A 27,861-nucleotide genomic window follows, 5' to 3' on the forward strand; every position below is an offset into this window, starting at 1 on the left:
ACGGGAATGCTGGACACAACACTCATGTATCCATGCACAGCAGTTCCTCGGATGCTTAATGAACTTAATAAAACTTTTCAATAATTAAACCCAGAATTGTTGAGGTTTTGTTTTGCATGCTATTTCCCCGACTTTGCAACTGCACTTCAGATATTCAACTATGGTGGGGGGGGGGTGGAGGTAGGGGGAGGGGTGGGGAGAGCGGGGAGGGGTGGGGAGAGGGAGCATGCAAAATGCAGGGACCAGACAGTTGCAATGCCTGAAGTACTGTGGAGAAGTAGGGGAGAAAGCAACTGGGTAGGGGATAAAGCAACTGGATTGGGCATCCGCAGCTGGAGGGAACGGCTGAATGGAGAGGGCCGGAAACGAGAGGCCGTAGAGAGCTGCGGGGAGCGAGCGTGCGAAGACCTTGGTGTCGCCGGGTCCAGGGACTGACCAGTAAGTCTTTTGCTGTTGTGTTTATGGCGCATGCACAGAAAAAGGCACTCCTCTTCCGTTCCGCTGCTCCCCCCCCCCACTCTCTCCCCTTCCTCCCTCTCCCTCCCCTCCTCCCTCTCCCCCTCCCCCCTTCTTTACTCCTCCCCCCTTGCCCCCTCCCTCCTTCCCCCTTCTCCCCTCCCTCCTCCTCACCCTCCCTCTTTCCCCCCTCCCTCTTTCCTTCCCCCTCCCTCCTTCCCCCCCTTCTTTCCCCCCTCTTTTCCCTTCCCCCCCATTCTCCCCCCCCCTCTTTCCCCCCCCGTCACAGTCACCCTCTTCCCCCCCCCACCGCCGTCACCACTACCGCTGGTCTCCCCGCGCTGCTCTCCCCACCCCCCGCGCTGCTCTCCCCGGCCCGCTCCACTCTCTCACTCCGGCCATTGTATTCTGCCACGTGTTTGTTAGGTTTCATCCCTGTGATTCTTTGAGCAGCGCCATCTTTAGTCCTGGCAGCTGCTACAGTCGCAAGCTGTGACGTTTTCGTGGCACATGCTGTATTTGCGCATGTGCCAAAACAGCGCCACCTACTGTTCACGTTGTCAACAATTGCGGTCTAGCGGAAAAGCCCAATGCACTCTGTGCCTGTGCAGGCCCAGCTGTGTCAAAATGGTTGTATTCTCCATCCTCCAGATTATGGCATTCATGACCTGCCTGATGGTGTGATGAGCAGTCAACTGCTAGATGCCATTTTGGTCCACAGCTGATCACTGGAACAATCTGGTTGCATAAAATTCAGGATGATGGTGACCTTGACGCTGAAGTAAGGGACTGCCATGAGGCTACGAGGTCATGGTGGATCAGAGCACAAATGTCCAAGACCAGCTGCCTGGATCGGCATAGCCTCCTGTAGCACTGGCGCTATCATTTGCAGGTAGCTGACTCTTGGGCGGTAGAACTGCGTCTTGGGCAGTAGACCTGCATCTTGGGTAGGGCTTTTTTCCCCTTGCAGCCCCCTACTGGCTTCCTCCTATCCAGGCGGTTGCATCTGCTGAAGCTCACCCTGGCTGCTCTGTCTAATATCAGAGTAGCCTGTTCCCATCTGAACTCCCTCAGCTAGGGTTTGTGCATTCACTAGGCCTTCCCCTGCCAACCCTGGTTGCCCAAGTGATGCCAGCGGCCTCAGTCATCCTCTGCAGATTTCTACCACGGACAAATGCATGTCTTTCAGCTCCAGCCATGGCTACTCTGTGGCACTGGTTGAGCAGCTGAGCTTTATTCTGGATTTCCACAATATGTTAAACAACCCTTCCAATAGCCCTAATGGCCCCACTGCAGTGTTCACTACACCCTGTCCAAGTTCCAGATATGGTGTTTTCCTCTGCCCTTCTATTGAAACTTACAAACTGTTCCTGACAAGCCTTTCAATGAACTCAAGCGGCGTTTCAAAATTCAGCTCAACGCTTCAGGTCGGTGACCTTCCATAAAAGTTGGATGGTCATCAGCGACAATTCTGGGATTTACAATAGAAGAGGGAGCATAACCATTCCAAAAGTATTTTTGGGTGGAGGACACATCTTTATTCTCCAGTAGTTCCCTTGTAATACTTATCAAACGTTGGAAATCTTCCAAAAACCTGGTTTACGTGTAAATTCATCTTAACTTGAATTGTTAATAAACATTCGGAAGGTCTGTACACCAGAGAATGAGATTGATAAGGACAATCTAGAACGGGGCTGGAAACATGTTAGGTGTCAGATTCATTTGAGTGAGATGTGGCACTGATCTGCCTGAACAATTGCCCTGAGAGATTGGCGTTTCCATGGCAACAGTATCCTCCAGTTATAGTGTAAAATGGTGCTCTCGTCCTCCTTTCGTTAACATAAATACAAAGGTCAAAGTACCCCGGACCAACAGAGCCTCTTCTGTCACCCAGTTCCAGTCCTCCGACTCCGGCTCACCAGTATCCCAGCCTGCTCCGCGCGGAGAAGCCGTTGGTCGGTCGCGCCATTGCGCGTGCGCAGTTTGTCCAAGGATCCGGTCATAGCAGCTTGTTGCGTGCGCGGTTTTCTACCTGCGGCTGTTCGCAGGAATTTTTTTTCTCTGTAATCCGTCAGGTTGTGCGCCCATCCTGCCCGCAATCATGGTAAGAAGGTTCGATATCCAAGCCCAAGGCTTTGATGAGTAATGCCGATTGTATATTGAGCATCATACCGGTTAATATGGCCCGTAGGTTAGGGCGCTTAGAAGTTGCCACCCCTGATCGCGGCCTAGTAGTCTGGCTTCGAGAGTAGCTGGGAGGGAAAGTGGCTTTAAGCCGTCCGGGCCTGGGTTAGATTAAATAACTATTATAGCGTTCGTATTCGACACCTTGTGGACCAATGTAGGGTTTCAAAACCAGTACAAAGTCCTAACCACGGCTGTAATGGGAAAGTGTTCAGTGCCTTCGTTCTGTTAAGTTCTCTCCAACCTACAGTTTATTCGAATTCTTAATTCAATTGGACTTGGTCAAGATAGCCAATTTCATGGCGATTGCATAATGAAACTGAGATAAGAGAAAACAATGAATGCAGATCAGTCAGCATTACGAAAGAGAATGGAGAGGTTGATGTTTCTGAGTAGAAATTCCCCCCTCCCCAGAACATTTACAATCTGATTAAGCGTCTAACTTGAAATGTTAACCTGTTTGTTTAGGATTTAATTTATTTGTGTTTTTCTAGAATTTCCCCCTTTTTCATAATTTCACTGACCCTTATTGATATAGATAACCTGCTGATAAGGCCTGAGTCCTGCCAATGAAACCCATTTGTAGCTGACCAGTTGTAGAGAAAAAAGGAAGACTCGCATTTCTTTAGTCCCTTTCACAACCACAGGATGCCCCAAAGTGCTTTACAGCCAATTAGGTACTTTTGAATTGGAGTCATTGTTATAATGTAGGAAATGCAGTAGCCAAATTGTGCACAGCAAGCTCCCACAATAAACAATATGATATTGATGGAGGGATAAATATTGACCAGGATCCTGCCTATAAAGTCCCTTGTGAAAGGGTGCGGTGGGATCTTTAATTCCACCAAAGAGGGCAGATGGGCTTCGGTTTAACATCTCATCCGAAAGAGTAATATTGTCAGGGCTGAAACTTCCTTGTACAATTTTCAAAGAAAATCACTAAGAAACTAAATGAGTTTATGGTCCCAGGACTAAAGAGTAGAAAGACAGTAAAACACACAGAGTTCCGAAGAAGGGTCACTGACCCGAAACGTTAACTCTGCTTCTCTTTCCACAGATGCTGCCAGACCTGCTGAGTGATTCCAGCATTTCTTGTTTTTGTTTCAGATTTCCAGCATCCGCAGTATTTTGCTTTTAGTAAAACACAAGATACTGAAAAACCTTTTTTTACTACTGAAACCAAAAACAAGGAGGTTTCTATAATTTTTTTGGTTAACTATGTACTGCATTACAAGAGGTTTATTTACATTTTGAGTTTGTATTTCATGCTATGCAGTTTTTTTCCTGTTTGGGTTCTACATTATTTTGGAGCGAATTAAGACTTATTGTGAGTGGAACTGAAACTGTTGACTACATTTTCCTAAATCCAACGTCAGGATCTGACCTAGAAAAGGAAGTCTCATTATGCTTTGCTTGAGAGTGAGGTTGGATGCTAATTCCAGACTTGGCCTGCAGAGATTTAGCATTGGTACAAACAGAAGCTGCTTTGTGCAAAAATCAGAGTTGTAGTTTGACTCATTTCATTTGGAGACCTTGTGTTTGGTAGAGAGGAAGCTTTCATTCTACTCTCTAGGTTGCACTTTATACTTTGGTCTCAGGTGACATGGCAGTGTGCCAATTCACTGTTCCATCTGCAATAAATACTTAAAATAGCAAACTTGGGAATTGTCAAAATGTGGGAGAACGCAAAACTACTTGGAATAAAACAACTTGCATTTATACGGCACCTTTAATGGATTAACATGGTCTGTTGAGCATGAGATAAGCATAGTTGGCCTTCTCTGTGCATGTTCCGAGAGTTTAAGCTGAAGGTAAGTACTTTATCCTTAGTTTTAGGGCAACAGATGATCCTGGGTAGAACTGTTGGATTTGAGCGTTCAGTGGCTCCTATTTTCTGTTTTTTTTTTAACTGAAATGTGAATCAAGAGGTAATCTTGGTCAGCTAGGCATCTGACCTATGAAAATCGATCAGTATGTTTGAGTCTCCAAACTGCACTAATGAGAAGTCAAATAATAGATGGTGTGCTTATAAAAACGAAGTGGTTGGATTGGCTGGACTGAAGTTCAATTGGAGCAGTGAGCATTTGGTATAACTTTTTTTATTTCTCTCTCAGACGGTGGGTAAGAGCAGTAAGATGCTTCAGCATATTGACTACAGAATGAGATGCATCCTTCAGGATGGGCGCATCTTCATTGGAACCTTCAAAGCTTTCGACAAACACATGAACCTCATCCTCTGTGACTGTGATGAGTTCAGGAAGATCAAGTAAGATCGGTCTATAAGCTTATGGACGATAAATTCCAGTACAGATGGCTAGAACTTTTGCTCCACAATAAATCTGTAGCTGCGATCTGGTTTTGTGGTGCTACCTGCTTCACTAAGTATATTCTGAGAGATAGCCTTGTTTTTAATATAGCATGGCAATGGCAGTCATTATTAACTGGCCAATCTTCAGAGTTTCATTATCAATATTGGGACTTTAAAGAAAATACAAAGGAGTACGTTGCTCCTAGCTCAGTGCAGAGTCCAGTCTCTTTGCTGCCTTTTACTTTTGAAAAAACTGATTGGCCATCGTTAATTTTAATTTTTAAAAAAGCTGATTAATTTCTACCCTCCAGTGCTACCTACTTGCCAGAAATAAATTATGCATAATTGCTAGAAATCTGTTTTCTTCTAATTTTCTTTTTGTTCTTGTATTCACCAATTCACAATTATCCTTTGCAGTAAACTGATACAGGATTATTTACATTGAAGTGATTTTGTTCTAAACCAGTGATTGAAATAAAGTATGTCAGTGAAAGGGATGTATACTAGTGCCCTGTTTGTTATTACTCCTCACCTAAAGCTATTGAGATGAGTGTCCATGTGCCCTATAGAGCATTAGTCAAGGTACTTCTAAAGTTACAGCTGCCTTTAAGGGCATTTGGTAACTTGTAATGTCCATTCCAAACCAAACATGTGAATTATAAGATAACTGCATATGACTTCTTAAATAATTAGCACCCAGATCTGTGCCTTAGTATTGTGTTTCATGAATAAGTCTTTTGAACATTAAAGGAAAAGCTTCTTACCAATTTTTACTACTCCTAACTTGCCATTTTGTTACTTCCTGGCAACATAGAATGAGGACTGCAGTTCTTTTCAGTTTGCCAGGTCATTGATGTCACCGGCAGCAGCCTTTAATTACTACTTAACTGTAAGGCGTATGTGCGCGGATGTTAGGTGAGGGTCATCAGCTGTAATGGCCTACGTGGTTGAATAACCTGCCTACAATTGTAGTCATGATTTGTACATGAAGAATGGGCACCACAGAGCTGGACACCAGTGAGTCAGTAGTTTCCAGAGTGGAGAATGTTTACTGTACCAACAGCAACTTTGCTCCCTGTAAACCCAATGTCTCAATATTTCAAGGACAGTCTCATTCTTACAGAGCAGGGTGGTCAGTGTTCTATTTGGTTAGTAAGAAGCGGTTCAGTGCAATTGAAGACATCGTTTTGTTAAATGGGTAAAGTGCTGAGATGCCAGTTTAACTGTGAGTCTGTATCTAGTTATGAAAACTAACTCTTTTGTGTTCCCACACAAGGCCAAAAAACTCCAAGCAGCCTGAGCGGGAGGAGAAACGTGTTCTTGGACTGGTCCTGCTTCGAGGTGAAACCCTGGTTTCTATGACCGTGGAAGGACCTCCTCCCAAAGACGTATGTATCTGGTTTTAGCTGAAGCCCTAGGATTGATGATTCTGACAAATCAAAAATTATCCTTTTTGTTTTAAAGAAACTGCTTAATTTGGAATTTGGAGCATTTTGTTTCCCACCTTTTTTAATGTACTGTAGCATAGTATTGAATTCATTGACTAGTTTAGGAGAATAGAATGATTGAAGTGGTTGAGGCAGAGAATGTTGTGTAGTTTAAAGGAATATTGCATAATATTTGAAGCAGAGAATATTAAAAGACTGGGGAGAGTGCAATGCAGTGAGATTAATTTTTGACGTATAAATTCACAGACGAATTTGGCCAAACCGTCTCCTAAATGTCTGCTGCTCTAAATAGAGCTACTTTCCATTTTGAACTGTGCCAATTGCTAAATACTTGAACGATAGCTAAAAGAGATGATTAGTTCCAGTAGATTTTTCAGGTTGGAACCTAGCACTGGCCAGTCACATAATGGCGTTTGACTGTACAGAGATAGAGGCATATAGTACTGAGGTTATTGAACATGAGCTGAATAAAGTTGGGTCTGTGATCTAATAACCAGTGTTTCAGTAATCTGTTCACTTGCAGTAGACCAGTTAGCTTGTGGGTGATGTTTGTGATGTCTTGTTTACAACTGCAAATCTGAAACCCTTTCCCTCATGAGCTACTAATGTTACTAAAGTGAAATGGTGGATGTCAGCCTTTGGCAGATACTTATAAAATGTTAAAGTACTAGTTGGTTAGGCCACAACTTGAGTACTGTGTGCAGTTCTGGTCACCTTATTACAGAAAGGATGTAATTGCACTAGAGAGGGTACAGAGGAGATTTACAAGGATTTTGCCAGGACTGGAAAAATGCAAATGTGAGAAAAGATTGGAAAGGCTAGGATTATTTTCTTTGGAATAGAGAAGGCTGAGGGGAGATCTAATTGAAATGTACAAAATTTTGAGGGGCCTGGATAGAGTGGAGTTGAAGGGTCTATTCACCTTTGCAGAGAGGTCAGTGACTAGGGAGCATAGATTTAAAGTGATTGGTAGAAAGATTAAAGGGGAGATGAGGAAAAACTCGTTCACATAGAGGGTGGTGCGGGTCTGGAACTCACTGCCTGAAAGGGTAGTTGAGGCAGAAACCTTCAACTTATTCAAAAGGAGCCTGGAAATGCGCCTCAAGTGCCGTATTCTACAGGGCTATGGACCAAATGCTGGAAGGTGGGATTAGAATGGGTGGATCGTTTTTCAGTTGGCACTGACGCAATGGGCCAAGTGACCTCTTTCTGTTCCTTAAACTTTCTATGCTTCTAGTCTGGTTTCTGGTTACTTGCATCTGAGTTTGCATGCTGTAGCAGTACCTTGATACAGATCTACGTTTGCTCAAGTCCACAATAACAAAAAAGAAGCAATAAAGTCCCCATTGTTGGTGAGATTAAACAATTTCACTGGCTGTCTGTCTTCATCATCACTGTGGGTCATCGAGCAGGGCAGTGCTGCATAGCTTCGCAAGTGCATTGGGGCAGTTTATTGTGACATGGGTGCCATGGAGAATGCAGTGGTTGATTGTGGTGGATGCCAGTGCGTGAGGGTCAGTCAGATTGGGAGGCAACAGTGGCTGTCTGTCCTAGCAGTGAAGCACTAATATTCAACAGTTTATGTGAAAGTATGTTTTTCATCCTGTCCTTTTGCCCAGAGTGTGTGCATGTGTAACCGAAGGAGATTTGGGGGGAAAGAAACTGTAGGTAACATTCTATCGTTCAGTAATTTATTGCTGAATATTTGGGTTTTTGCTCTTTAGTTGCTGCGCAGATTTCTTGGATCACTTGCTGTGCATTTCTAATTGCAGACTGGAATTGCTCGCGTGCCTCTTGCTGGTGCAGCCGGAGGTCCTGGTATTGGCCGGGCAGCAGGTCGTGGCGTTCCTGCTGGGGCACCAATGCCACAGGCCCCAGCTGGGTTATCAGGTCCTGTCCGAGGCGTGGGAGGACCATCTCAGCAGGTGAAACTTTTCCTGAGTCTTTCTTTTTGTCATCCCTGTGCTGCAATATTTAAATTCTGCTCAAATGGACAAATAATAAGCTGCCAGTGTGCATTGCAGTAAATTGCTTACTTTAAAACGTTTGTATCCTATATAAAAGGACTTTTTTTTTTATTCGTTCATGGGATGTGGGCATTTACTGCCCGTCCCGACAACTGAGTGGCTGGCTAGGCCATTTCAGAGGGCAGTTAAGAGTCAACCACATTGCTGTGGATCTAGAGTCACATGTAGGCCAGACCAGGTAAGGTCCTTAAAGGACATTAATAAACCAGATGGGTTTAAACAGCAATCGACAGTGGCTTCATGGTCACCATTAGACTAGCTTTTTAATTCCAGATTTATTAATTGAATCCAAATTTCACCATTTACTGTGGTGGGATTCGAACCCATATCCCCAGAGCACTCACCTGGGCTTCTGGACTACCAGTCCAGTGACATTACCGTTATGCCGCCTCCCCTAGGACTAGTGGTGTGTGCAGGACCTTGCCTGCTAGACCAATTTTGATGGCAAATCAGTTGAGCTGATTTAACACTTGTGTATTTATGTAAATCACTCTGGTTGATTTAACATTTGTATAGTTGTGTAAATCACAGAATGTACCTATAGGGAGGAAGAGTTTCTTATATTGTAATATACCCATAAATTGTGAATACTGCTGAGCTTCAAAGCGTGTTTGAAGCGTTTTCATTGTCCTCCCCGGAACGCTGGCCAGAAACATGCCTTCAAAATCCAGACCAAGGTCAAGCAACGCTGTGTGACAGCCCCCATACTGTTTACAATCTACCTGACAGTGGCTATTCATTTCAGGAAAGATCAGCTGCCCTCTGGTGTGAGTATTAAATACTGCCTAGATGGAAAGCTCTTCAACCTCAGTCGCCTCCATGTCAAAACTAAACTGACCACTATAGACATACATGATCTACATTTGCAGATGATTGTAATGTCATTGCCCACTCTGCACCAGATTTGCAAGCTCTCGATCTCTTCAATTCTGCATACAAGAGACTCTGCCTGTCCTTGAATGTTACCAGAGCAAAACTCATATCAGCCCACATCTGGTCAGCCAAATGTTTCCCTTCCCATATATTTTGAAGGAGAAACTTTGAAACATGTTGAGCACTTCCCATACCTTGGCAGCCATCTCTCTCAAAAGACTGCCATTGACGAGGAGATCCAACACCAGATCAGCTGCGCCAGCTCTGCCTTCTACAAACTACGGCAGCGAGTGTTTAACAACAAAGACCTCTGCAAGTCAACAAAAGTCCTAGTGTACAGAGCAGCTGTTGTCACCACATTTATGTACTGCAGTGAGACCTTGACTACGTAGCAGTGACACATAGGAGCGCTAGAGAAATTCCATCAGCAATGCCTCTACCGCATCCTTCAGATTCAATGGGAGGACTGTGAAACAAATGCAAATGTACTTGAAGCCAGCTGCACAAGCATTCAGGCAAAACTCCAGCAAAACCAACTTCGATGGACTGGAGGCTGTGTCCAGATGGCCGAAAACCGTCTCCCCCGCCAGGTCCCATTTTCTCAACTCTCAAATGGCCAGCATTCCAGGGGAGGACAAAGAAAACGCTTCAAAGACACTCTGAAGCTCTCTTTGAGGTGTAGCAGCATTGACATTGATGACTGGGAGGAGCTTGCTACCAGTTGTTCAAAATGGTGATAACTTGTCCATCAAGCTCCATTATGCTTTTAGTCCAAACGCCTTAATGATGAGGAAGAGCGGCAGAAAAGGAAACAAATCCTGCACTCCGGATCCCACTACCTCCTGTCCCATGTGCCAAAAGATCTTCAGGTTGAGAATCGACCTGTTCAGTCAGCTGAAGACACATGGCCGAAACTCATGACCTTGCGTAGATGTCATCCTTGAATCGAGGAACAGCCAACGACATAATTTTATCTAACACCACAGTCTAAGTATACTTTGGAGATGTTTTTGCACATTTAAGTTGACTGCAAATGTGTCGAAACGAAAGTAACTTGCAGTAACTTGGGCTGCCAGTGCATTTTGTAGAATTTTCTGACTTGCAGATCAACCGTGCCTTTGCCCATGAAAGGTTGGGACCAATGTTTCCTCTAACCTCTGTTTACTGTGCTCAGCTGGCTTGTCGCACTGCGCAGTCCTGTTAAGATTGCCACATGTGCACATCTTCAAGGGAACGTTGCTTGTGCGTGGCCTGCTTGTTCCTTGTGTAGCAAATTCCCAATTGCTGTACAACTGCACAGCTTTGAGGGAGCATTGGTTAGAACTGAGCAAATTTCCCTCGGAGTACATTAGTGACACTGTAGGTTCAGATACAGGGGAGCTTATGAGAGTTCATCTATAGCTAAGATGTCCGCAGCTACGAGGTGACAGTTTGTCACAGACTAATGGTGCTCATACAGCAAATTTGGCACAGTGTTTAATTCAATCAAGAGCCCATGTGATTATTAATACTGTTTATGCTGATGTAAATAGGTGATGACACCCCAAGCACGTGGAACTGTTGCAGCAGCTGCAGTCACGTCCAGTATCGCGGCAGCACCTCAACAGTATGCACCAGGCCGTGGAGGCCCACCACCAATGGGGCGAGGAGCTCCCCCACCAGGTGAGAACTTGATGCAAAACAAGAATAATGTGAGAACGCAGGGGTGAGCAGTTAACTACTGTGCAGCCAGGGAGCTCTTTCTTTGGACAGCAGAAACAAAAAAGAAAACCTGAGTTCAGCGGGTGTAGTGTCAGAATCAGCCGAGTAGCTGGTTCATGTTTTCAGCCAAGTAGAAAAGTTTGAAGCAGTAAACCTGGACTGTTAACTTCTGATATAAACACTGGTGTTTATAACTTTACAGTTTATTGTAGATGATTAGTTTAAATGATTGGACACTTTTGTTAAAAAAAAAAGCTTTAATCCTGCATTATAAGCAGCTGCATTATTAGGAACTAAATATTCAGAGCTTCTCCTTCTTACCCCAACCCACTCCAGCTTTTGGGGAGCGGAGATGTATGGTTTGATCCCATTCTGTGCGAAGTTAGTCAGTTTCTGCTAGAACAGCAGTAGGGCACAATGATTAGTCTCAGTGCCTGATTTTGGGGGTGGGGGGGTGATATTGGCCAATGTTCTTGTTACAGGAGGTGCACCAACAGACCGGATGCTGCCTCCATGATTGCTGACCTTTGAGGCTTGACTGTCATAGTTCCCACTTGTGTGGACCAGTAGAATATGCTGTGTGATTTGTCCCTCAGCAGCAAGACAGTAACTTCAGGAAAGAGGTCTCGAGCTCAATTCACATGGGTTGTGCTTTAATGCTCTGACATTGTGTGCTTTTAATGGGTTTGCAGGTATGATGGGTCCTCCTCCTGGTATGAGGCCACCTATGGGTCCACCAATGGGCATGCCTCCTGGAAGAGGAGCACCAATGGGAATGCCACCAGGAATGAGACCCCCGCCACCAGGAATGCGAGGTAAGTGAACGAGTGCCAAATGGATGTTGAACCAGGGTTTGGGATATTGGTTTATTCAATTTTGAAATTATGTACAAATGGATTCACATTTTAACTTGCAGTTGCACTAGTCTGGTCATGCTCCAGGACTGGCCACTCAGTTATGAGTTCAAATCCCACTGTGGCAAATGGTGAAATTAAGCTCAAAAGCTGGAGACTTTTGGGCTAGCACCAGGAAATGACCATGAAAACTGTCAGATTGCCATTAAATGACCCAACTGGTTCAGGGAAGGAACCTGTTACTCCAGTCTCTTCTGGCTTGCATGTGTCTCCAGTCCCATGCTACATGGTTAATTATCATTGTCCTTGACACAACTGGATGGGTAATAAATACTGTCTTGCCCACATCCCAAGAAGTAATGTATTTTAGAAAAAAGTTTATACAGAGGCCCTTCTCCCATGCCAGTATTTTTGTTTGCTAGATATCCCGTCACTACTGAACTGTGCAAGTGGCTTAAATTCTTCCCCAATGTAACCCTTGTGGGTAATGGATGCAGATGAAAGTATTCTGAAAGGAAACTATGTCAGAAGAATCTAAATGGGGTAGAGGAGCAAAGGGATCTAGAGTTACAGATGCGTGAATCACAAAGTAATGACGCAGATTAATGAGGCCATTAAAAGAAGCAAATCAGGTATTGGGGTTTATTTCCAGAGGGATGGAATTGAAAAGCACGTGTTAAACGTGTTTGGAACCTTGATTAGACCAAACTTGGAGTAATGTGCACACTTTGGGCTCCACATTATAAGAAAGATGTAGAAGCACTGGAGATGGTGCAAAAAAGATTCACAAGGTTGATTCCAGAACTGAGAGTTAGAATTATGAAAAACAGGCTGGGACTCTTTTCTCTAGAAGAAAAGAGACTGAGGGGGTGACTTGTCTGCTTTAAGATAATCATAAGGATTGATAGGGTAAATATGGAGAAAATGTTTCCACTTGTGTGGGAGATAAAAACTAGAGGCCATAAATATGACAGTAATTAAATCCAGTAGAAATTCAGGAGGAACTTCTTTACCCAGAGAGTGGTATGAATGTAGAACATGCTGTCACATTACCAGTTGAGGCAAAGAGCATAGATGCAGTTAAGGGGAAGTTAGATGCGTGCGGAAAAAAGGAATAGAAGGATATGCTGATAGGGTTAGATGAAGAGGGATGGGTGGAGGCCAGTTGGGCTGAATGGCCTGTTTATGCTCTAGACTTGATGCAGGATGTTTTGAGACTTGCCAGCTGTAAATTACAATAATCCTCATAATCTCTGAATGCAAGATTGCGAGTTCTAAATAAGCAATAGTGAAGGAGATGCTGCTGCGCTTGTTCCAATTCCAACTCAGTTCTGGAATCAACCTTGTGAATCTTTTTTGCACCATCTCCAGTGATTCTACATCTTTCTTATAATGTGGAGCCCAAAGTGTGCACATTACTCCAAGTTTGGTCTACTCAAGGTTCCAAACACGTTTAACACCACTTCCCTGCTTTTCAATTCCATCCCCCTGGAAATAAACCCCAATACTTCATGCCTGCTTTTGGGGAGCAACTTTCTCTTAGCAGATCTTGTTTCCCCTCCTTTTCCCCATCTCTCTATAGCAACAACAATTTGTATTTATATAGCACTTTAACGATGTTTTGTGGGAGTGTTATAAAGCAAAATTTGACACTGAGCCACATAAGTAGATAGGGAAGATGACCAAAAACTTGGGTAAAGAGCTAGATATTAGGGAGTGTATTAAGAAGGTAGGCAGGTTTATGGAAGCAATTCCAGAATTAGAGGAGCACAGAGATTTTGAGGGGTTATGCAACTGGTAGAGATTACAGAGGTAGGGAGGGCAAACTCGTGGAAGGATTTGAAAATAAGGATGAAAATATTAAAATTGAGGCATTGCTTTACTGGGAGCCAGTGTAGATCAGCCAGCACAGGGGTGATGGATGAACAGGACTTGGTGTGAGTTAGGACATGGGCAGCAGAGTTTTGGATGACCTCAAGTTTATGGAGGTTAGAATGTGGGAGGCTGGTCACGAGTGCATTAGAATAATCAAGTGTAGAATTAACAAATTCAGCAAATCAGCTGAGGCAGGGGAGGCAATGTTATGAAAATAGGCTTCACCGATGGCATGGATATGTGGTCGGACGTTGTGAGCACTCTGGCTCAGCCTCAGACAGTTGCCTGACAGAAGGATGACTGGGGAGCAGAGTTTATAATAGGCACTGAAGACCATGGCTTTAGTCTTTCCAAAATGTAATCAGAGAACATTTATGCTGATACAGTATTTGAATGTAGGACAAGCATGGGACTGTTGTCACCTTTGTTCTTCCTTGCACCTCAACTTGGAGGGGAAAAGACCAGGAAGCTGGTTGCTGCATACTCTTTTAGCTGGGAACAATAATGTGCAGCACACTTTCGTATTAGCTTGTTTTTTATAAATATAAGCCCAGTGGCAAGAACTAGTTTTTGGATTGCAGCACAACAAAGTCTCCTAGTGTTTCTAATGTGTGGCTTCCCTTTCAGGTCCTCCACCACCTGGCATGCGTCCACCAAGGCCGTGAAAGTAAAATTAGCAAGACGTTCAGGCTGACTAACTGCACCCAACTACGTGGGAATGTTTGGCTGTTGTGATGGGGTGGTGTCCTGAGGAGAGACTTTCCAAATCTTGCCATTTATAATGGCTGGTGGTTGCAATGCAGTCGCTGAAATTTCTGGGACTTGTATCAGTAGATTGGCATTACTGTAGATCTGGCGGGATTTGTGTTTCTTTTTACTGTGATACTTGACATTTTTATTAAAACGTTTTGGTAAAATGAAAGGCTTGGTGTAATGGAGCTTCAAAGTTAGGTCAAAGTGAATGTTGCTGAGAAACCTGGATAATTGTGTGGAATTTGTTTGTTTGTACCAGCAATGATTTTGTGATTTGTGAAAAACTTTTTTTTTAAAAAGCAATTTTTGTAAGGCTTAAGGAACATTTCAGTGGTCTGTTGAATCATAATGAGCCATCAGCCTAACTCATGAGTGGTTTACTGCTCTGGTGTTGGGAGGCTTTCAGTCTCTACTAACTTTTGCTGTGCTCCCTAAAAAAAAAACTCACTGTAGTACTTTTTTTTCTTTTGGTCTCTTCCTTCCAGCACCACCATGCAATGTGCTATAAGACATTAGAACCATAAACATTTACAGCTATTTGGCTATTGTGTCGGTGCCAGTTTTTTGCTGGAACAATTCAAGAGATGTGAAGATGAAGAAATGTGCATCTTAATTCATTCGTCCAGAAACTAAATTGCTGTATCTATTTGATTCTGAAATTATTTGAGTTTTTGCCTCCACTACTCCATTGATAGCTGAAGATTTTACTAATATTAGATCCTTGTCATTTAATCTCTCCTGACTTTCACCCTGTCTTGGCCTTTTTTTGTGCTGTGCATTTTGTATGACTCCTTGTCCTACTCTTTTAATTATTTTGGATTTATCTTTTGCATTCCTTTAACTAGTCTACCTCCCAGGTGGCTTCGTTCTAGCCTGAAAAGCCCAATTTTCTTCTTACTTTTTGCATTCAGACCCCTGACACTAGAGAACACCCTCATTACCTCCAGCACTAATGTCTTCCTTACTTGGCGAGCAAAACAAGACACAGTAGTCAAAGTGTAATCTGACCAGCACACCATTCACTTCACAATTTCCTCTGACTTGTATTCTATTGGCTATGTAGTTTAATATTCTGTTGGCTGTGTTGATTGCTGTTCTGCATTGGTTGGATGTGCTTAGCATAGAGTTTGCTAAGACATCTAGGTCCATTTTGCCTTTGTCCTTAGTTTACCACCATTCACGTAGTATGTGCGGCCCTAATTTAGAGTGTAAGAAATAGCAGGAATAGACCACATAGGCCCTTGAACCTGCTCCGCTATTCAATATGATCATGGCTGAACCTCAGCCTCAACTCCACTTTCCCACTCGCTCCCAATATATCTTGATTCCTTGAGAGACCAAAAATCTGTATCTCAGCCTTTAATATGTTTAATGATGGAGCATCCACAATCCTGTGGGGTGAGGAATTCCAAGGATTCACAATCCATTAAATGAAGAAATTTCTCATTTCAGTCCTAAATGATTGGTGCCTTATCCTGAGACTGCCCCTGTGTTCTGGATTCCCCAGCCAGGGCTAACAACCTCTTGGTGTCTAACCTGTCAAGTCCCTTAGAATCTTGTATGTTTCAAGGAGATCACATCTCATTTTTCTAAACTGAGAGTATAGACCTGATTTACTCAGCCTCCCATCCCAGGAACCAATCTAGTGAACCTTCCCTATACTGCCTCTAATACAAGTACATCTTTCCTTAAACATGGAGACCAAATTGTACAGTACTCCTGGTGTGGCCTCAGCAAAGCCCTGTACAACTGTAGTAAGACTTCCTTATTCTGGTATTCCAATCCCCTTGCAATCAAGGCCCACATGCAATTTGCCTTCCTAATTGCTGTATAGTTTTTTAGTTTAGAGATACAGCACTGAAACAGGCCCTTCGGCCCACTGAGTCTGTGCTGACCATCAACCACCCATTTATACTAATCCTACACTAATTCCATATTCCTACCACATCCCCACCTGTCCCTATATTTCCCTACCACCTACCTATACCAGGGGCAATTTATATTAGCCAATTAACCGATCAACCTGCAAGTCTTTGGCATGTGGGAGGAAACCCACACAGACACAGGAAACTTGCAAACTCCACACAGGCAGTACCCAGAATTGAACCCGGGTCGCTGGGGCTGCGGTGCTCGCCACTGTGCCGCCCCTATCTGCATGCTAACTTTGTGTTCCTTGTATGACTACACCAAAGTCCCTCTGAACATCAACACTTACAAGTTTTGCATCTTTTAAACAGCATTCTGCTTTTCGATTCCTATTACCAAGTGAATAACCTCAGATACTTCATCTGCCACCTTGTTGCCCACTCACAGACTGTATATCTCTTTGCTGCCTCTGTGTCCTCACAGCTTACATTCCCGAGTTGTGTATTTTCAGCAAACTTAGCTATATTCTCCATGTTAAAGTACTTTACATATATATAAAATTTAAATTGCCAAAGATTTGCCCACTCATTTTAATTCATCTTTTCAATTCCTGAGCTACCTCGATTCCACTAACCCCTATTAATTTGATATTTTCTGCAGTTTTGACCAATTTGTATTGAAATTCTGAATCCAGATAGAGACCTTGTAAGCTTAACATGCATGGTTTTGACTTGAGGAAGGAATCCCTTATAACCAATCTTTGAGACCTGCAAACAGCACTTTAAAGGACTTTACTAAATGGGAGAGGACTCAGTCAGAAACAGTAGCAAAACCTATTGTTTAAAGATTTTTTTTTTCAAGAGGGGATAAGAGCAGAGTTCAGGTCACAATGCTGTGGATATTCTGGGTGAAGGAAATACTAAAACTAAAGTAGTTCCAGCAGGAACTTGGGGGAAGGCGGTGGCATACTGGTATTGTCACTGGACTAGTAACCCAGGTATTGTTCTGGGGACATGGGTTCAAATCCCACCACAGTAGAAGGTGGAATTTGAATTTAATTAATAAATCTGGAATTTAATGATGGCCATGAAACCATTGTCGATTGTTGTAAAAACCCATCTGGTTCACTAATGTCCTTTAGGGAAGGAAATCTGCTGGCCCACATCCCATGAAAGAATATTTAAAAAAAGCAGGAGTGACAAAAGGATGTGTACTAGATACAGTAATAAGCCAACATTAATTAATTTAACCATAAGGGAACATATGATCAAATTCAATGTTGGATTTGAAAAGAAGAAACTACAGATATGAAGATTCTAGGTTTTAGTACAGCCAATTTTAACAGTATGAAACAGACTGACAACAAACTGGGCAAAACTACATATGAACAGTGGCAGATGCTTAAAAAAGAATTTAGTTGAATACAGGACCACTATATATCCCCAAGGGGAAAGAGCTCTGCTTACCCAATACAACAGTCATGGTCGAATATGCCATTTATATGGACTTCCAGAGGGTGTTCAATAATGTTCCACATAATAGACTGTTAGCTAAAATCACAACTCATCGAATTGAAGGAAAATCATTGACTTGGTTAGACAGGAGACAGAATGGGGTTAATGGGTATGTACTTCAGTTGGAAGGAAGGGTGTGTAGTGATTTAGATCACACAATATAGAGAACCATATATCCAAGCTTGTAGATGACAAAGATTGGTTGTATAGTATTATGATAAACTTGGTTCGTGATTTGTATTAATTTTCTAGATGAAACTTTTAATTTAGGAGTTAAATTTTTTTAATGCAAGACAAATAAAAACACCTCATTTGAGAAGTTGGCAAACAAGCCTAGGGTGGCCCAAATTTATTTGGTAAGGTCATATTGGGAAGTATAAAGACCCTACACAATGGGAACCACGGTAAACTTGTTAATGGAGATGGTGTGTCTGCAGCTGCCACAGGTTTAAATTATTCATTTGATTTCCCAGAACAGAGATTTGGAGTTGTAAATAATTAGTTTAAATTGCTATCCGGGACATCCCACATGTACCACTGGCTATGGAGATAGATGATGCACAGGGTGTCCTGGTTGGACTCGGGAGCAAAGAGCAATCAGGAACCAGGGATGTTTCTGTTTTGAGGCAGGCCTATGCTCATGCTGGAAACTCCAGATTTAGGAGGGGATGTCATACCTCAGAAGACTAAGGAAATTAAAGTGAATTTCTAAGAGCTGTGGTACACTCATTCACTTCTCCTGGGACCAATCCAAAACTGCCGAGATCCTGTATAGGGAAATTCTTGGGTGGAATTAACAGTCAAATAGGAATGCTCTGTTGAAAGTTAAAATTTGAAGTATACATTTTCATGTTCTGTTAAAATTTTAAGTTTAAAATACGTTTCCAAATTATAGTGGTGTTATTAGTGTTTTGCTTTATTTAACTCTTGTAAGTTTTTTGTTTAAAACATGGAATCTTGTGTAATTCTTTCCATAATAACTGGGAATTTGACTCTCTTTTTAAATGTTAATGGTCCCTAATGGGATTTTAAATTGGGGGTTCTTAGTCTGTGGATTCAAAATCCCACCGAGACAGGTATGCTGGGATTTGCTAAAGTTTAAGTCAACAAGATTTTGCAGTGAGTTTTACCATAGTTATTGAGAAGCAGAATGGCTTTGTCAATTGCTAAGACTTTTCTGGGATGGGAGAATTTATCTCTGAGTGTTTGACAACCATCAACAAAGGTTAAGTTGATGGCCTTAGCAGAAGAGTTGGGGGTGGGCAATAAATGCTGGCCTACCCAGCGACGCCCACATCCCATGGATGAATAAAATTTTTAAAAAGTTGACAGTTAAAAGCAGGGGCTTAAAAAAGCAGAAATAGTGGAGACTTTAGCACAGCATTTGGAATTTGAAGAGGAAAGGGCTGACCCTGATAAAACTCAGATTGAGTTAGCTCAGATTCAGTTGCAAATGAAGTATCTTGAATTGGAAAAAGATAAACTCGAATTTCCAGTTATTACTGAAAAAATTACGTCACAAGATTTTAGGGTCTCGCTCCCAAGCTGGTTTCCTGGTTTGATAGTGATAGCTAATAATGGAGACTTTTATCCACCTTTACATTTAGCAATCAATAGTTGTCTTCAGTGTCTGTGGGCCTGGATTACTTTAAATTTAATCTGTTGTCGCAGGAACCCTCCTAAAGAGCAGCCATCTCAACCAATTGGAAACAATACACATCTTGGCTGCTTTGGGAATCATCCTTACCCCAGTTCACCTGAAAACTATACACTGACTACCAATTCCATCCCCTTCCTTGGCCACTGTCTGAGGTTGAACCAGACAGTTCACAATCTCAGCATCCTATTTGACCTTTATTTTATTTTTAGAGATACAGCACTGAAACAGGCCCTTCGGCCCACCAGGTCTGTGCCGACCAACAACCACCCATTTATACTAATCCTACAATAATCCCATATTCCCTACCACCTACCTACACTTGGGGCAATTTATAATGGCCAATTTACCTATCACCTGCAAGTCTTTGGCTGTGGGAGGAAACCGGAGCACCTGGCGAAAACCCACGCGGTCACAGGGAGTACCCAGAATTGAACCTGAATCCCTGGAGCTGTGAGGCTGCAGTGCTAACCACTGCGCCGACCTTGATCTCATATCCTCTCCATCACCTAAATGGCCTATTTCCACCTCCATAATCATGTCTGTCTTTGTCCCTCCCTCAGCCCATACGCTGCTGAAACCCTCATTCATGCTTTTGTTACCTGCAGACTTTTGTCCTGGCCAGCCTTCAACTTTCCGTAACCTTCAGCTCATTCAAAACACTGCTAACCCATACCAAGTATCCTATTCTCACGTGCATACTGATCTATGTTGGCTCCGAGTCTGGCAAAGCCTCGATTTTAAAATTCTTCTGTGTTCAAATCCTTCCATGGCCTCATCTCTTCCACTTTCTATAATCTCCTAAAACCCTCCAAGATCTCTGTGCTCCTCCAACTCTAGCCTCAAGAATCCCAAGTTTCATCATTCCACTAAAATAAGAAGGGTCACTGACCTGAAACGTTAACTCTGCTTCTCTCTCCACAGATGCTGCCAGACCTGCTGAGTATTTCCAGCCTTTCTTGTTTTTATTTCATCACTCCACCATTGGCAGTTGTGCCTGCAGCTGTTTAGACCCTAAACTCGAATTCCCTGAACCTCTCCATCTCTCCTTTAAGACGCTCTTTGACCTGTCTTAATATCTTACGTGGCTTGGTGTCAAGTTTTGTCTGAGAATGCTCCTGCGAAGCACCTTGGGGCATTTTGCTACATTATAATGTGCTACATTAATGCAAGTTGTTGTCAACAGAAAAGTTGGAATTCTTTAACTTTTATTAGAAATGATCAGGTTGGTAGAGCACGTGAACACAACATCCACTATTCTTATGAAATATACCAGGAACCAATCCAAGAATGTGAGGGTCCATTCCTCTAATAAATAGTGCTTTAGTCCCAAATCTTCACTCAGAGGGGCTGTACAATCACAAGTGGTAGCTTTCAGTCTAATTTTCTCCATCTTGTGAATGTACTGCAAATAGTTTTAGGTGAGATTAACATGTGAGGTCTGTTTATATAATGCAACATACTGGTCAAAGGCAGGCTGCCTCCTTACTGCAGTATAATTCCACTGCTATCACCCACCTGCTTTTACTTTGCCCAAGCAGCAGCATAGTTCCTTTTGTTCATGACTTAACTTCAAGGAGCCTTGGGCCCAAACCTGATCCTTTCCTTAACAGCACATGTACACACTGCTGGAAAGGGTCACTAAGTAACAATGGGAAGAAGTGGTCTGACCAGTTTTCTCTTTCCTAGACTCAGCAGATAGTTCACTTCCTGTAAACTGGTTTAAAAAGTCTCCTATGCCACTTGGATCAGAATTAAAATCATTTCAGAAATATGCCAGCTACTTCATGAGGTTTTGTTGATGCTCCACTTGAGGAAAGAGGTCAGTGCTGAACCCCACACTCCCTGTGCCAGCAGCAGAAATTCAGTGTCACTGATCTGCAGAGATTGCTAAAAAGCACCTCACTGTCCATACCTGAAGAGGTGGTGAGCTTGAATTAAAGAATGATTGTTTCACCTAACCTGTAATAATGAAAGGTGTGAAATCTCAATTCCAATGGAGATGAAGGCAAGTGTGATCATTGCTGTTGGTGCTCAACTATTTTCAATGGATTGATAAAGTAATCAGTGTTTACATAGGGTTTCCTCCCAAGGTCTGATGTATAAATCAGTTTCATTAATAAAATGTGGCACATTTGTGAAGGTTACAGGCCGACTCTTGAAAATGCAGTTTCATAAATGTCTCCAGTAGCTTTACTGTCAGGGTTCATCTTCTCTTGTACCTGAAACATACAAGCACACATTATTCAATTCACATGTATACCTCTTTAATGTACAAACAGCTGACAAGCAACACTTCAGGGAAATGGGAAACAGCAGCAGGGACATTAAGCAGAAGAATTGCTATAGCGTTTAGTAGTGGACCTCAAAAGTCACGGTTTGAAGAAAACGAACCAATGCTTAAAAAAAGATATAAAAATGACAAAGTCAGCACTGTGAAGCTTTTATTATTTGTTCTTGGAATGTGGGCGACACTGTATGACAAGACAATATTAACTGCCCAACCCTAGTTGACCTGAGGGCATTAGGAACCAACCGTGTAGATGTAGGATTGGAGTCACATGTAGGCCACACTAAATAGAGGGGTCAGGCCCCTCCCTGACTGACATTAGTGAACCAGTTGGTATCTCCAATAATCTAGCTGTTTTCATGGTTATTTTTCTGGTGTCAACCCACAAATTACCAGATCTATTGTATTTTATTTTGCAAGTTGCCATGGTGGGTTTTCAACTCTCAAGGTCTGGATTACCGGTCTAGTACTATTCTACTGTACTTGCACTGTATCAGTGCTGTTGAAACTATGGGGCAAGTGGCTAAATATAGCAGCACCTGCAAATAATTTACATAAATAAAATAAAAACAAATGGGTAACATTCCCACGGGGGCCCCATAATCTCCTGCTCTTAACTTCAGCAGAAGATTGGCTGAAACTGCAAGTAACTGGTGCAGATCTTCCAGAAGACTACTCAAAAGCGAGGAAACTCCAGTGAAAATTAGTCAGAAACCATTCATATAAAGGAATCTTTATAATGAATAAATTCACCACTGCTTTTGACAGTAAATAGCTTTTTGCTTTAACTCTCAGCGAGAAGGGGGAAAGCTCCAGGTGACAATTAAAAATAATATGCCTTAACCATTTACTAAAGAGATCCCTTTTAATTGGTATCATATAAATGTCAGCCTGCCTTCAACCACTCAATCCCATCAGGTACTTGTAGTTTGTGCCACTCGGTTGAAGTACCAGAGGGTGATGGTTAACACCAGCAGTAGCATAAGGAGAAGAGAAGAAAATTGCAGAATTTAAAAAAAAAAGTTAAGTATAACATCCTATGCTCAATTATACCATTAGACAAGTCACCACCACTAAGCCATACAGAATAATAAGTGCAGACTTCAATTTCAAGTTTGTGTTGAGTGAGCTGATCTCAGCTGCAGCATTAAAATTGCTTCAAGCACTATTGATCTAAGGTGGGGGGAAAATATATTAAAAAGAAAGAACTTGCGTTTATACAGTGCCTTTCACAATGACAGGACATCCCAAAGCACTTTACAGACAATGAAGAGCTTCTAAAACATTGTCACGGTTATAATGTAGCAGAATAATCGACCATGACTCTTAGTCTAGATCCCTGCTGGAAAAATGTGGTTTTGTGGATGTCGAGCGAGAACACGATTGGGCTCGGCTGTGATGCTGAATAAACTACCAAGACAACTAGATTAACATATGAAGGACGGGGCCTCGGGCGATGATATAGCAAGAGGACTGCTTATGCCTGTGGACTGTACCACAGCTCAAGTTACAGCATTCAGGTAGAAAAATTGGGAATAAAACTCACCGGAGAGCCATCCATAAACAACCTTTTATGTTACTGCAGAAACATTTACCTGGACTTGGATTTAAAGGCACCACCTTTCCTGTGCTGCGATATTCCGAGTCTCTTTCGGTCTTCAAAGGACGGCCTGCAAAGAAACCAAGATACAATGAATCCAGATACTGAATGTACAGTAGGTGGGTAGAGCTTTGTTATACGTTTAGTAAAGCCTTTCAGAATGTCTATTCACAAGCAGGCTGCCCTCTGACCCCAGCTGAACGCCCACCACAGGAGTGCCACCTTCTGACCCTAGCTGGACACAAAGGGGGCCTCCTACCCACACAGTTAAAAATACAGCACATCTTCCTATCCAACTGAGGTTTGCTACCCTCCAAGCCAGCTACATTTTCCACCAGAACTCTACCTAGCTGCTACATGTTCCCTACAAGGGCATTATCTTCCCATGTGCCTCCCACCCAACCTCATAAGTGCATGATTCTTACATCCTGCTACACCCCTTCAAAAAAGGGACGCTATCCACCCATCCAACCACATATCAACACTATGACACTACTTACCCAGCTCTGTACTGTTTAAGGGCCTTCTGACTGGTGTTTGTCAATTCTTCATCAAACACAGACTTCTTTGATTTGTTTGTTCTATTCTTTTTGTTCCCTTAAGATAAAGAAAATAAAATCTTTTATTCAAAATAATTATTTTCGACAGTATAGTTAAATAAAAGCAATGCATTTACTTTCACAACAAAACTGTTCTTGGTTCAGAAAGACATTTCTCTCTGGTCCCGACTGCACCAACTGGACAGTTCACCCACCTACAGCTGGGTTTGGCTCATCCTCAGGCATCATTCTTGCTCTCTTTGGTCTGCGGCCTCGCTTAGCAATGCGCTCGGCGTACATCTGCGATTTCATGATTTCAAACTGTGTTCTCTCTTCCGCCTAAAGTAAATGACAGCACAACATCACCATACCTGCTGCGATACGCCATAACCTGTGCCGGGGAGTAATGAGGTGGCTTCACCACCTCTATCCCCTCAATGCAGCATCCCCGACATTGCGTATGCCACTGTAGGATGTGTGGAGTGGCCGCCAAGCGGTTCCACAGAAAAATGAGGGGGGGGAAACTGAGAATCAGACAAATGGCTCCCCTCTCAGTTTTCATGCTTCTGGTCTATAAAATTTCATCTTGCTCAAATTCTACATTTTCCACCTCCATTTACTTATATGTAGCTAACCTTTTCACTCCCCATAAAGATATATCTAGATCAAGTTGTCTGCCCTATTGGCCTTCTCTGCAAGGCCTCTGGTTCCATTAGAGTTAGGTGAAGGTATTCGCTGTACTCGCCCCAGTTCTCTAGGGATCTGAAATCCTCCTTTCTTCACTGGTTCTTGATATTCTATTAATGTTATAGTGAATGATAGAGATTAAGTCATTCTCACTCATGTCAATGTTATTCTTCTTCACAACTCCAATGAGCCTGGGACTGAGAATAACACCCACTATCAATACACAACCACTTTCAAGTAAGATTCACTGAATAGTGATCAGCAGCAGGAACCTTGGCTGATTTTTCTCTATCATCCCTATCCCAAAGGCATTGAAGTCAACTGTATATTACTATATTGCTGATCTGGTTGAGAATAGATACTTCAGCAGTGATCTAAGATTAAACCTGGGGTGTCCTAGACTTAGTATCACAGTTATCTTTAGCCAGCCATTAGGAAGGTTTGAACTTTCACATATCCTTGATGATAAAACATGCAAGGAAACACTCCAGAATAATTTAATACAGGGGTATTAAAATCCCCAAAACACTGATTGGTACTCACCGTCATTTCTCCCTTTTTCTTCATATTTTCCATGAACAATTTCCTCTTCTTTTTGCCTCTCAAGGCAACCTCAAACTCCTGCAGAGCCTTTGCAACTGGGTTTTTAAAAAAAAAAAGCATTGAACATATCTATTGATCATCTTAAATATTTCCTGTCTACTTTTACTACATCCAATTCCTATGCTCACATTTAATGGGAATTGCCTGTGTAAACTTGTAAAGATGCAATTACACCTCCCCCCGCCCTGGCCCCCAGTGGTGACACTGCTACAACACCACTGGCACTAGAATGTCATTCAGCCTGATGAGTTTCCAAAAGCAGTTTTTATTAGCGTTTGTGGTATTTCTGCACGGAAGCACAACACGTCTGTATGGCATTTCTCAGGCTACTATTTTAATAAAGGTATTAACCCATTTAAATGAACAGGTTAACACTTGTGTTGCAATAGTGGATGGTCATACAAATGAGTTTAGCATTCATCTGCTAATACTGCAACAGCAATTTCTACCTGCTTGCATTTATTAAGCAATCGCAGAAAGATTTAGGATCTGTTTTGATATCTATGAAAATACAGCCATGTACTGCTCTGCTGTCAGGCTGCATATTTCATACAACCAGGCAACAGCCCCCATCAGGTTTATGCGTTCCCTTTAACTCAGGGATTTTTTTCCACCATCATTCTAAGCTATGAACCCCAGTCCTCTCTATCACCACTACTCAAAGCCATATTCTCATCACCATTTCCCAATTATTCCTCAATATCGCCACTTTCTGCCTTCAGTCTTCCCTTCAACGTCACTATTCAGAGTAATATCCCCCGCCTTTCACCACTGCTATTTCAAACATCCCTCCAATCATCTTCAATTTGATTTTTGCTATGATTAGTCCAATCAAAAAACTGCTCTCTGAGTTCACTTACCATCATTTTACAAGCATATATTACATTGTTTGTTCTTGTGATGGTTCCCCGCTCCCCCATATTGCATGATAGGCAGTCTTTTACCATTGTACAAACTAGATATTTCCATGCTTTACCACCCTAGGCTAATCAGAATGAAACTCACCTTTCTCCTTCTTCCGCTCCTCCCTAGTTTGAAACCAGCTGCGTTCTGGCCCGATCTCTTTACTGTCCTTCTGCAGCTTGTTTGTGGCAGTGTTAATCTTGTTAAACGAGCAAGTAAACCAGGAATCAATACTCGCCTTCTGATCACAGTGTCATGGATAATTACAGTACTATTTCTTCCATCCCCACTGTAGGTTACCAACAAAATGCTGCTATTCTCTTTATCCCCCACCAGTTACTGCATAATAATGAACTAAGCTGCTGGGTTCAACAGTAATTTTGGATAAAGGGAGCAAAAATCTTGACATAAATGCTCCTACTTGTTGATACATTTCTTAACATTTAATCACAACTAGTTTAAAGTAATGACCTTTTGGCACTGAGTCCCTTTAACACGCTACAGTGTGTTTCAGTGCCCAATGGGGATACCTGTAAGCAAAAAACCCATCATTACCTAACATCTGTGATATTTACTTGAAAAAAGACAAAATTTGTAACATGTTCTTATTGTCAACTCTGGTACAAGTCACCACCTATTCAGCCATGATGAATGTTCTCAGTATTTGGTCATCTTGTTGTCCACCTCCAATGCTTGGAACAGTGCACTACAACCTATAAAGTGGGTAATACATGAGGTAACATGCCACATACCTGAGCCTCCGATCGCTGTAGCATCTTCTCCTCCTTTTCTAGCTGCAGCACAGCATAGATTTCCTTCTCCAGTTTCTCGATCTTGTCCCGGAACTTCATCACCACCTCTGTGAAGATAGGGTCCACGGCATCAGCATGAGGAAAAGTTATGTACACATCACTGGGTACCCAAAGAATCCTTGTGACACTCCCATTATTTTCCCTTTCCTGGAGGTGCATTTTGCTTGAATACAGTTCAACAGGAATCACCAGCCCTCCATCATATCACCAAGTTGCAATTTGACAGTTATGTGCCTGGACAATGAATAACGGAAGGCTATTCAACTGTGGGAGGCAACAGTGACTAGTCCAATGCTGCCCTTACTCGACGCCCACACAGGTTGCAGCAGCCACACTGCCATATTTGTTTCTTCTTTAGCCCAGTGCATTGAGACCAACTGTAGTGTCCCATTGCAGCCCCGGCTGTGAGTAAACTCCACAAAGACAAAGGTCAAACCTGCTCGATGTGGAACAGGTGGTGAGGAGGAATGGTTACTGAATGTAAGGGAGCTCTTTTAATATGAAGGAGCAGTCATTAACTCCAGTCAGTTTCATTGATGAGATTCCTGTTTAAACAGAAGAACAAGTGCTATCGCAGTTTGATTCCTAGCAAACGTATAGATGACGAGACGTTCTCTGTAAATTCTGTGCTCAGTGATTTCCTTCCCACTTGTAAATTTACATTCATACAAATTACAGCACAGGAGGCCATTCAGCCCATTGTATTCTGTGCTGGTGTGAGCGGTACAATTTGACCCTTCTTCTCCTGCGAGCACCAACTCTTGCTGAGCTATGGTTCCACAAGCACCAACCACCCTTCAGTACCTTATCCCAGTGATCATTCTTCATGTGTGAGTTTAGACAGTGAGGGTCAGCGGGTTATTTTACTAAAAGGATATCAGAGCCAAACCCATCTCTCATTGGACATCCTC

The 27,861-nt window shown here is 42.6% G+C and overlaps 2 protein-coding genes across 3 annotated transcripts in view; one reads left to right on the forward strand and one right to left on the reverse strand.

Annotated features, from left to right (window-relative positions):
* Positions 1–2,430: 2,430 nt before the first annotated feature.
* On the forward strand, positions 2,431–14,648 carry snrpb (small nuclear ribonucleoprotein polypeptides B and B1). Its single transcript, XM_068048086.1, has 7 exons — positions 2,431–2,560; positions 4,755–4,906; positions 6,225–6,336; positions 8,169–8,321; positions 10,829–10,958; positions 11,690–11,812; positions 14,354–14,648. The coding sequence occupies exons 1-7, from the start codon at positions 2,558–2,560 to the stop codon at positions 14,389–14,391; spliced, it is 711 nt and encodes a 236-aa protein (XP_067904187.1). The 5' UTR covers positions 2,431–2,557; the 3' UTR covers positions 14,392–14,648.
* Positions 14,649–20,707: 6,059 nt separating this feature from the next.
* The window catches only part of ddx27 (DEAD (Asp-Glu-Ala-Asp) box polypeptide 27), a 33,812-nt gene continuing 26,658 nt past the window's right edge, over positions 20,708–27,861 (reverse strand). For both annotated transcript variants that reach the window (XM_068048084.1, XM_068048085.1), the window contains exons 15-21: positions 26,891–26,997; positions 26,241–26,337; positions 25,176–25,270; positions 24,161–24,284; positions 23,907–24,003; positions 23,402–23,476; positions 20,708–21,738 (exon numbers count right to left, since the gene is read on the reverse strand). In XM_068048084.1, the coding sequence (XP_067904185.1) occupies positions 21,723–21,738; positions 23,402–23,476; positions 23,907–24,003; positions 24,161–24,284; positions 25,176–25,270; positions 26,241–26,337; positions 26,891–26,997 (611 nt within the window). In that variant the 3' untranslated portion in view covers positions 20,708–21,722. The remainder of the gene's footprint in view (positions 21,739–23,401; positions 23,477–23,906; positions 24,004–24,160; positions 24,285–25,175; positions 25,271–26,240; positions 26,338–26,890; positions 26,998–27,861) is intronic.

The sequence above is a fragment of the Heterodontus francisci genome, chromosome 16 (assembly GCF_036365525.1).
Source record: "Heterodontus francisci isolate sHetFra1 chromosome 16, sHetFra1.hap1, whole genome shotgun sequence".
NCBI lineage: Eukaryota > Metazoa > Chordata > Chondrichthyes > Heterodontiformes > Heterodontidae > Heterodontus > Heterodontus francisci.